At 40.6% G+C, this 11,459-nt stretch overlaps 1 protein-coding gene across 2 annotated transcripts in view; it reads left to right on the top strand.

The window, feature by feature from the left end:
* The window catches only part of MCTP1 (multiple C2 and transmembrane domain containing 1), a 339,981-nt gene that overhangs the window by 9,283 nt on the left and 319,239 nt on the right, over positions 1-11,459 (top strand). For both annotated transcript variants that reach the window (XM_018560532.1, XM_018560531.1), the window contains exon 2: positions 10,194-10,336. In XM_018560532.1, the coding sequence (XP_018416034.1) occupies positions 10,194-10,336 (143 nt within the window). The remainder of the gene's footprint in view (positions 1-10,193; positions 10,337-11,459) is intronic.

Raw genomic sequence — 11,459 nt, 5'->3', positions numbered from 1 at the left:
GTGGCGGTCAATTGAAGTGAATGGCACCGTAGCCACGCCCTCCAGCCGCAATGCGATCGGCCACAAGGGAACGCAAGGGACATTATGCCTGTGGTCCGGTCTGAACAAAATGCTGCAAGCACTATTTTGTGCAGACCGGATCGGACCGCAGGCATAATGTGCCTTGCGTTCCTGTGCGGTCGATCGCATTGCGGCTGAAAGGCGTGGCTACGGTGCCATTCACTTCAATGGCCCACAACGCCCCCTCCTGCTTCATAGTGATCTGGCCGCAATGCGATGCAGTGTGTTTTGGCTAGAATCGGGCCTGTCTGGTGTGAACAAGGCCTCAAAATTGCAATGTTCTACTCTGATTACAGATCAAGAGGGGACTGAGAAAGTGATTTAAAAAATGCTTTATCTTGCCTGCAGCAGACTGATGACATAATGTCAGACTGGGGGTTGGGATGGAGCGCTGCACTTGAATATAAAGTCTTGTAAACACCAGTCAGTTGGAGAACAATGATCACTTTATTAGAACAGACACAAAATATAGCCATTGCATTTTGGGGGATTGGGACTCACCATTCTCCAGGGTTGGAAGTGTTAGATCGGTTAGTCGCGGGCAATGCAGTCTGCGTCCTAATATGATAACAGTGTTCTGGAGCGCCTTTTGTGCTTGCAGCCTGTGGGCAGCACCACTCCCGAAAACACATTGGCTCAAACACTAATATTGTGATCATTGTTCTTCAACCAGCTGAAGTTTCCAAGACTTACTATTCATGCATGGTCCCTTCACCTACCTCCACAGTCCTCACATGCTTGAAGAGACAGTCATGAGGAAGTGGCCAGTTAGAGCTACGAAATGTGTTGTACAGCAAAATAATCGTATTTTTATCTTTTTTTCATCCACATATTCTGCCTTCACTCTACTGGTGAGAATTGGCATTTTAATATCTTCACCCTTTTTTTTGTAGATGTGAATTTTTACTAGCCAAAACATATCCCCCCCCTCCCCTTTTTACTCTTACCCTCCGACATTTTAGCAAAATGATTTTTAAGCTTTTATACTGAATTATCTGTATTTCTTTTATTAGTAGGATAGTAGTAGTGTCTACATATTCTGTGAAGGCAAGGGACAGCTGCTTTCCTGCTTGCAGCTCTGATAGTGTTATATTGTAAGTTCTGGTGTTGGGAAGAGAAGATATTTGAACAACACACAGGGGGTTAATTTATCATAGTAATTGTGAGTGTTTGAACTTACACAGAATATATTTGACACCTTTTGAACCAGATTTATGTTGCTAATGTAATGTTGTTCATAAATGAGGTAAATAGACTCCGGAAAGAAGACTCGAAACTCCAGGCAAAAAGTTTAACTGTAACTTCTTGGAAAAGTGGTCATGTGGACTTCTTAAAGGAGAACTATGAGGTGAGTGCTTTTCTCTCACCTCATAGTTCTGGCCGACCTGTGACAATGAGACTGTCACAGGTCGGCTCAGTAGATCGGGAGGTGAGCGAACACATACCGGCGTTCGCTCACTTTTTGATCCTGTCACGGCTCTCTGCCATGACAGGGGAGGGGCTGGATTCTCCTCTCCCCGCTCTGATCCTCCAGCGCTGACTGGCGGAACGGACAGAGGCGGGTACATCTGGCTCTGCCTCTAGATAGGCAGAGCCAGCTGTCACTCACGCAGCTGGGCGGATCCAGACATAATTGTCGAGATCCGCTTCAGCTGCGGCGTCTCAGTATATCGCGAGCTGTAGCACACACATATATGTGCACACACACACACACACACAAAAAAAAAATCTAAGAGGCTAAAACTGTTGCAATTCCTTTGATAAATTCCCCCCACAGTATATTGTAAAATGTTGATGAAGCATAGTTGCATACTTCTGGGTATATTACACTGATGGGACCATGGGCTGGCTGCCCAGAAAATGCCATTTAGGTAGCAGAAGTTAATATTATATAAAAACATTTTTCATATGTGTCTCTTTAAATAATTTTTATGCACAGGTATATACTCCAATGTTACCTACAGAATCAGATTACCACATCCACCGCAAGCATTGGATATTAATTCTTATACATTTCTAAAATATTTCCGCTCATCACACATTTGAACTGTTGAACGACATTAGAATTGATTTTTGTTTTTAGTGACTGTGGTTTGTTTCATGATCCTTACTTTTTTTTTCCATTGTGGTTTACATCATATTACCAATCAGTGGTTTTATGTCTCTTGGATGGAAGAGTTATAGGCATTTTTACAGTGTGCTTGTCTGAAATTAGATTGTACTCTGGGAGATTTTATTGATCACAATGTTATGCCATCCCTTGTGAAATTCCAGGCTTTGTGGAGACACTTTTTTTCCCTTTCTGCCCTTAGTTTACCCCCTATTTGCTGCTGTGTCATGGTGTAATTTTATATTTATTACTTCCACAGACAGCATGGATATATAGAGTATACAGGCTACCAATATACTTGCTAGTATAACTTTTTATTGGATGTTCAGCCCTGAAGAATACATATAATATAAACCAGTGTGCCTGATTTGGTATTAGCATGCTTTTCTAAGAAAAAAAACAATTAAAATATACACTGCCTGGCAAAAAAAAGTCACACACTCATTTTGTTGGACCGTCTCTAGCTTTAATTACAGCACGTGTTCACTGTGACATCGTTTCGATAATCTTATGCAGTATCACAACATTTATTTCTGTCCAGAGTCGCATTCATTTTTTTCCCAAGACCTTCTAGTGATGATGGGAGAGTCAGACCAATGCGTCTTCTCCATCACATCCCAAAGATTCTCAATGCGGTTAAGGTCTGGACTCTGTGGTGGCCAATCCAGGTGTGACAATGATGTCTCATGCCCCCTGGCATTGTCATCTTGGAATATGATATGATATATGATATCTTGGCACTGATACGTGCCATTAGGGAAGAACAATCCATTGATGGAAAATCCTGGTCATTCAGTATATTCAGGTAGGCAGCTGACCTTTGTTGGCAGATAAAACATATTAATCACTGGATTAATTATTCAATGAAAGGCTCTGAACCTATTTGCATAGCTAAATCCAGGTGGTGACTTTTTTTTGGGGGACAGGCAGTGCACATTTAAATACTACCCAGATCATTTTCTAATTTAATTTTATTCAAATTACTTCTGATTGTACAAACCAGCCTTTCTCAACCAGGGTGCCTTCTAACTTGCTCAGGGCTGCCTCAAAATGTTTACACAATGCCATGCACAAATTATGCTAATCCCAGGTGGGTGGGATCCATTCAGAAAAGGATTGTGATATTCCTCCACCCAGGTCTGCTCTGCCACCTGCCCTCTGCCATGCTCCCATAGCAGTGGCTCCTGATATGATGGTTGTACTCTAAAGTGAAGGCAGCTGGTTATGTGAAAAGGAGGCTCTGATGTGAAGGTGGCTGCTGATGTGAAAAGGGCGCTCTGATGTGAAGGTGGCTGCTGATGTGAAAAGGGGGCTCTGATGTGAAGGTGGCTGCTGATGTGAAAAGGGCGCTGTGATGTGAAGGTGGCTGCTGATGTGAAAAGGGCGCTCTGATGTGAAGGGGGCTTCTGATGTGAAGGTGGAGCTTCTGATGTCAAGAGGACTTCTGATGTGTGGGCTTGTGATGTGGAGGGGGGACACTAGTGTGAAATGAGGGGCTCTAACGTGAAAGGGAGTTCCTAGTGTGAGAGGGCTGCCACAAAATGGAATGCTGGAGGGCACAATGTTTTCTATTGCAACATTGAAATCGGGTGGTTACAGCTGTATGTATTTCCTTTTTGAGCACTCCCTGTAATCCCTTGCAGCAATTGTAATGGCATGGCCTATCTCAGTATCAGCAGAACAGGTAGGGGTCTGTAATCACTGCATCATTGTTCTTAGTGGGACTGGTGAAAGTCTGTAATCACTGCATCATTGTTCTTAGTGGGACTGGTGAAAATCTGTTATCACTGCATCATTGATCTTAATGGGACTGGTGAAAGTCTGTAATCACTGCATCATTGTTCTTAGTGGGACTGGTGAAAGTCTGTAATCACTGCATCATTGTTCTTAGTGGGACTGGTGAAAGTCTGTAATCACTGCATCATTGTTCTTAGTGGGACTGGTGAAAGTCTGTAATCACTGCATCATTGTTCTTAGTGGGACTGGTGAAAGTCTGTAATCACTGCATCATTGTTCTTAGTGGGACTGGTGAAAGTCTGTAATCACTGCATCATTGTTCTTAGTGGGACTGGTGAAAGTCTGTAATCACTGCATCATTGTTCTTAGTGGGACTGGTGAAAGTCTGTAATCACTGCATCATTGTTCTTAGTGGGACTGGTGAAAGTCTGTAATCACTGCATCATTGTTCTTAGTGGGACTGGTGAAAGTCTGTAATCACTGCATCATTGTTCTTAGTGGGACTGGTGAAAGTCTGTAATCACTGCATCATTGTTCTTAGTGGGACTGGTGAAAGTCTGTAATCACTGCATCATTGTTCTTAGTGGGACTGGTGAAATTAAGTTATTTGATTCCATACATTTAGACATGATTCAGACAAGTACCACTAATGACAAAGGTGAGGAGCAGGTGACAGAGAGTTACACTGTACAGATAATTATTCTTCCAACACCTTGCATATCATTGATGTTCTTCTGGTGTACATCCCGACCCCTTTTTGAAAATTGGCACCAATCATCAATCTGTATCCTTCCAGTCATTAAGGTGTGCTTTAAAATTAGGAATAACGGTCTGTATATAACTTGGCTGAGCTTTTTGAGGACTGGGTGTAAGCCTTCTGGTCCTGGAGATTTGTTTTCATTAGGTTTTTCTAGTTCTTTTTTAACCTAGATTTCTGTCAGCCTTTGAGGTACCTTCATTATATTGGTTTTAGCAATTCTGTTTTGTTTATTAAACCCATCTTTTATACCTCAAAAATGTATTTAAAGCTAAAGCCTGGGCACAGAAACTTTAATTCAGATGTGTTCCTCAATAGCCACCAAGGGTATAAATTCACTTTCTGTGCATCAGATGCTTTTACAAACCCAGATATCAGTTATAAAAGCAGTGGTGACATCATCACTGTGCTGTACTGAGGCAGTGCAGAGAGCAGAACTGTAGGAGGGGCTCAGCAGGTCCCACCCACTACAGACTACCTGCAGAAAACTATAGGAGGGGAGGATACAAGACCAGTCTCCCTGCACAAGGGGAGAGAGGACCAGTGACTGGTCTTTATTACAGGAAGCTCTTGCACAGAAACAAAGTTTCACACTAGATTACTGCACAGATCTGGAAGAAATACACAAAGCACATCACGATTCATGTAGGAATACACATGCCTCTTTTATTTAGAAGATATTTGCTCATCTTGGAGTTCAGCTTCCATTCAGCTGCCTTCTCCCTATCACTTGTAGTTTTAGGCAGGGTTTTAGCAAGACTTGGAATGGGAAATGTCTCCAAGGGGGTATATAGCAGTACAGCAAAGTCAGGAGATCAAACTGCGTCTCCCTGGTCTTTGCTTTCTTCATATATTCTCATCCAATAGGGCTAGACAAATACCAGGAGCCAGGTAGCTGATGCTCCTAAAAAAATACTGCTGGCACTTAGCTTTCGAGGTTTTCTCTAGTTGTCAAAGGAGCTGGCTCCTAAACAACAAAGAAAACCTACTTGCTCCTGGATTGGAGAGTCTGACTCCTGAGTTCCATATTAATGTGTTCAATCCTGTCATACAGAATCTGCCAGTGGTAAAGTGACACTTGTGGGGTTACTGGCCTACCAAGTTCATACTCCAACGAAATAAAGGGAGAATCCACTCTAAATATCAGGAAGGTCAGTTCCCAGTAGAGTACTGGCCTTCACAACTGAGGGTGGGGAAATATCTTCCTTCATGGGTGACAGCAATAAAGGTGGCCCATTTTACCCAAACCTAAAAAATGCATTTAGTATTATTCCCTATTATTATTATTATATTATTATTATACAGGATTTTTATATGGCGCCAGCAGTTTGCGCAGCGCTTTACAATATACAATTCAAGACAAGATGTTAAATGTATTAATAGGAAACAATACAACATTGTATCCCATGCCCTGGGATGTTTATCGGTGCATGTTTTTCATTTCACAGGATCACAGGTAAATTATGTGCCTATTAATAGACGTGTGTAATTCCCTGTAAGCGTGGGCACGGTGCAGTGCTAATAGTTCCTGAAGAATGGTGCTAGAAACACTGTGACAGAGCATCCTTCTGTTATCAGTAACATGTAGAGGACTGGTAAACCCCTTGGCAATGTAGGTTAATTTCATGCAAGGAAAATGTGTCACCGGAAATAAGAAAAGTAAAATATGCCAGTTTTGTAGTTAATCTTATTCATTTACAGACAGAAGGTTAATACAGAACAGTCTCATTTACAGGTTTTCTGGCTGATTCTTGCTCTGGAAATCTTAGCTTGCCATCTAGTGGTAAAACATTGAAATTACAAGACAGTCCATTACAATAACTTTCCATATGTGTGATTGAAACATTGTGGGGGGTTATTCACTAAGGAGCCGAAGGATTAAGACGAGTATTTGGCTAATCCTTCGGCAGCGGGAAGCCTTCGGGAACCGTTCGGCTGCTGTACAGGCTATTCACAATGGCCCGTACAACAGCCAAATCACTCAGCCGAGCCAAAGCATATGCGTTCAGAAAGTAATTCATAATACATTCTATTATTTGTCCGGATTTATAGGGTATATCATATGTCAAGTATTTCAGTTTATTTTGGGAGTTATAGGAAATGTGAAAAGTAAATCTATACAACAGGGACAGAGATGGCATTAACCCCTTAGTGACACAGCTTTAGAATTTGTTTTTGTTCCTGGGGACCGGAGCAATTTTGCCATTTTTGCTATGTGTTTGATTAACCATAATTTCCATCTTCCTCATTGATTACACTTACACATATTATATACTGTTTTTAAAGGACAAAATGGGCTTTAATTTGAAGTGACATATGCATATATTAATTCTTTTTAAAAAAAAATAAAAAACAAAAACACCGTTTTGGCAATAATAATGTGTGCATAATTAGTGTAGCTAACAGAAAGTAATTGATAATAATTTGTTTATTTGACCTGAGTTATAGGGTTTATCATATGTCTGGGATTTCAGTTTATTTTGGGAGTTATAGGAGTGAAATACAATTTTAGTGTGGAACAATTTTAGAATTGTATGTTTGTCTCCTATCCTTAATATCCTCCTCTGCACTATATTTTCTGAAACTTTTTTATTAAACATATTTTTTTTTAACTTTTTTCCTTTTTTTCCCCTTTTTAAAAATGTTAAAAACCTTATTTTTCCATTTTTATATTTTTTAGGGGGCACTAAGAGTTATTTTTTTAATTTACAGGGACTTTGAAACTGAGTATCTCTAAATACAATACAGTATTTTAAGAGATACTTTGTATCACTTTTGTAACACACAGCAAGCTAGCAGATTCACAACACTCTGTGATCACAGGACTGTGACCACCTAATCTGCTGTTGAGGGTCTGCCTCTGGTCCCGAGGGACCCATCAACAGCAGTACCTTTATGAGTGCTGGTCCCTTTATGGACCAGCTCTCATTGTACTGCATGATGGGATTATCCCATCACTGGTCATTAACCAACTGAACGATCGTGACGGGATCATCATTCCGGAAGGGGTTAAAGATGAGATCTTCCTCGGCCCCTCCAATATGCAACCTAGGCCATCTTCACTGCCTAGCAATCTCTAGTAAATTGGCATACACATTTTTTTTTTTTATCTAGTAATTCTGGTATTTTATGTTGGATGGCCAAGGAAGTTCCTTCTGTCTCCCAATGGCTAAATTTTGGTAATATGTCACTCCCTTAATAGAAGTTTGTATTTGCCCATAGAATAGAGGCTGTCCATCTAAATTCTTTTAAATTTAGGACCCATTGACTCGAACAGGATATACAATCATTTAAAACCCCACATATACTGAATGTTTGATGCATTTTCATCAGTAGAAATTGTATACCTAAGCACTCCCGCCAGACCTTCCAGGTACTCCAACCAAACCTTCCGGGGGACCACCTCACGATTCAACAACTTGCAGCAGATGGAACAATATAATTTAAGTTCTTATGGTTTTGTTTACTGGTTATTTTATTTTGCTTGGATACACAACACAGGAACAATTAAAGAGATAATATTGTCACCTGTACTGTAACTTTTAAATCTTTTATGTTCCATTAAATAAGTTGTACCTACATGACTTTGTATATTGAGACATGCCAACACTTGTATCCTATACGGAGTTCAATATTTGTGCTGCTCTTGTAGTCAAACCTGATCGATAAAAAAAAGAAGAGATTTTACTAATACTTAACAATTTATAGGTATAAAGTTGAATGGTTTCATAATCTAACTTCCCAGTCACTTATCTCCCGTTCACACCTAGGCGTTTTATCACTCACAGCTAAGCACAACAAACCACTCAAGACAAGGAATACAATTTAGGCCTCTGTTCACACCTGAGCGTTTTGTCGCTCATTTTGTTGCACAAACATTCCCATTGAAGTCTATGGGACCAAAAAGCACTGTAAACTGGGGAAAAGTAGCTCATATACTTTTTCAAGCGACAGGTGTTTCCCTGCTTGCGACAAAACTTTAAGGTGTGAATAGAGGTCCACATAAATAAATGGGATTCCTTCTCTTGAGTGTTTCGGCATTTTTCGCTTTGAGCGTCAAAACGCGTAGATGAGAACAGGGAGTACATTTACAATGCACTGATTTTAAAGGAACCCTATCATGAGAGAATTATGGAGGCTGGTGTTGCTCCTTCTAAAAATTCTGGTTGCCTGGCTGTCATTCTGATCCAGCTTTAGTGGTTACGTGTTATCTAATATTGCTATGAGTATATTGCAATGTAGGTATGGTCCTTTAATGGTTACTGGGCCGTTTTTTGTAATATTGCTGTGTTTTTATATATAGCATATGTAATCTTCTATACACCATATTGTAAGATTATAGCCATTACTACTACGCTCCAGTGTAGGTAAAGCCACACTCAACAGCCAGGAATGTACTGTATAAAACTGTATTCCCAGGGATCTAAAACATTACAAGCATAACAAGATCCACAGGCTCGGTTATGTTTGGCCGAAAAGGCTTAATCATAGAGACTCTGCCTACTACTATGATTGTAAGCTATCACAATATTAATTCCATCATGGCATTTCTATTATTATTTTTATTGTCTCATTTATGAATTGTGACCTGCTTTTATATTTTTTGAAGTTTGTTGTGCTCTGAATTATGGCACATCCAAATCATGTGATGATCGATGTTTTTGATGTCCACAGTCATGAATGGTATCTAATTTATCGTTTTACAAATGAATTTGGCTTGTGTTATATTACATGAAACAAGGGTCTCATCTCACCTGTTGGCATGCATTTGTCTTGCTGATTTTCATGCTTCTGTACATACTGGGTGAAAGAGGGCAGTGATGTACAGTGTCATATGCACACTGTCCTCCAACCAGTATTAACTGAAAACCTGTACTGAGAAAAATATAGCAAGTTGGCTGCTTCTTCTCACCTACACCTGGAAATTCTACTTTCCTGGCATTGTCTAGTGTCGGCAATACTTTTTTAGTCAATTAATCCATGGGTGAACAATTTAATATGGAAGTCAGGAACCAGTGTGTCCAAACCAGGAGCCATCAGGATTTGTTTAGGAGCCAGCTCCATTGACAACAACTAGGAAAACCTCAAAAGTTCAGGTGTAATTGTTAAAGAGGATTGGTGACTTAGCTCCTGCGATTTGTCCAGCCCTGAAATAATCAGAACAAGCACACAAGCCAGGAGGCCTGATCTGAATGCCTGTCATCAGTAAATAACTGAGGTTAACCCAGGTAGCCTATGTCTTTCTGTCAATGCAGTTTCTTTGCTGTAAATTAAAGGTTGCGATTCCAACTAGTCTGTCATCAAAAAGTTGCTTTCCTTTTTGTTAGGAAATTGTGCTGGTACCTTGCTTCAAAACACTGTTTACCTGTAGGTATGTGGAAGTATATGAGTTCTTCCTGTATAGGGCACGGGGCTTACCTGCACAGGTTGACACTTGAAGAAATGAATCGGATGATGCACAGGAGCAAAATGTTCTTTTGTTTGTTTGTGAAATATTATTTTTTAATGTCATGGTTTTGTCTCTTTAAGGGACAAGTGATCCGTATGTCAAGTTCAAGATTGGAGGGAAAGAAGTTTTTCGAAGTAAAACAATACACAAGAACCTTTACCCTGTTTGGGAAGAAAAAGTTTCCCTGCTCATTGACAATCTGAAGGAACCTTTATATGTCAAGGTAAGGCACTTTGCTTTTAAGGTTTCATAAAATATTTAGAAATATTTGTTTGGCTTGAAGAACCTAAAGGTGGCCACTGGCAAGCAAGGGTTGCAGGCGCCCCATCACTGCTTACCTCGGGGGGATAGTATGATGGGATCATCATGTGAGCATCTTTATTAAGATATACACTTGTTACTAAATCTGAAGTCATCTAGATTAAGTGCCTGTCTTCTGACTTCTAAGACCAGTTTAGGGGCATGTTGCTAAAACCGTAAATCTGACATTCATCCACTATTCACTGCAGGTGGATTTTCCAGGTGCATGTGTTTAAACGACAGTGACTGGTTCATCACCAGAGAATGTTTGGTGAAAGTCACATTTACTGCGTTATAAATACACTGAAAACATTTCTGAGATTATACCCAATACTGAAAATTCATTCTGGCGTGGCATTTGTTGTACTGAAGCATGCAGTAGGCAGAGGGTGGGGTTGTGACCCCTATGTTCTGCTCGATCTAAAGTAGGTCTAAAGATCAGTGAATGGTTAAAACTTGGGATGCACCGAAATGAAAATTCGTGGCCGAAACTGAAAATGTTAAATTTGTCTGGCCGATACCGAAACCGAAAATGCCCGACTAGCCTCCAATATTAAACTCTCAAACGTTTTTTCAATAAAGAATCCAGATCAAACAATTCTACATTGACCAGCAAAGTATTTCTTTACATTTTTGTCCAAGCACTTGCAGTCATCATGTTTCCAAAGAGCTGACTACAACTCAACTCCACATCCCTGAACTTCCTGTCCAGTGGAAAATCACAAGGAACAGATCAGTCCCTAGCAGCTGTCCATCTACTAGCCTGGAGAAGGGAAAGGGGTGGAGAGGGGGGCAGGGACATGAGAGTGACTTGCCCTGCTGTGCATGGGGGTGTGTGGAGACCCCAGAATGCAGGGAGCTGTACAGTATGCAATCCAGTGCCTTCCAGCAGCTAATAATGCTGGAACGCACTGGAGATAGTTTGAGCGGGCCCTTAAACAAGATACCAGGGCCAGTTATCAGGAGACCAGCTCATTCTGCAGGAAACAAAAACTTTTAACCATCAAGGAGCATCATCCATTTTAAGTGATTTCATCAGCATTTAG

This window comes from Nanorana parkeri, unplaced genomic scaffold (genome assembly GCF_000935625.1).
Source record: "Nanorana parkeri isolate BGI_ZX_2015 unplaced genomic scaffold, ASM93562v1 scaffold462, whole genome shotgun sequence".
Taxonomy (NCBI): Eukaryota; Metazoa; Chordata; class Amphibia; order Anura; family Dicroglossidae; genus Nanorana; species Nanorana parkeri.
This window is presented reverse-complemented; position numbering and strand designations above follow the sequence as displayed.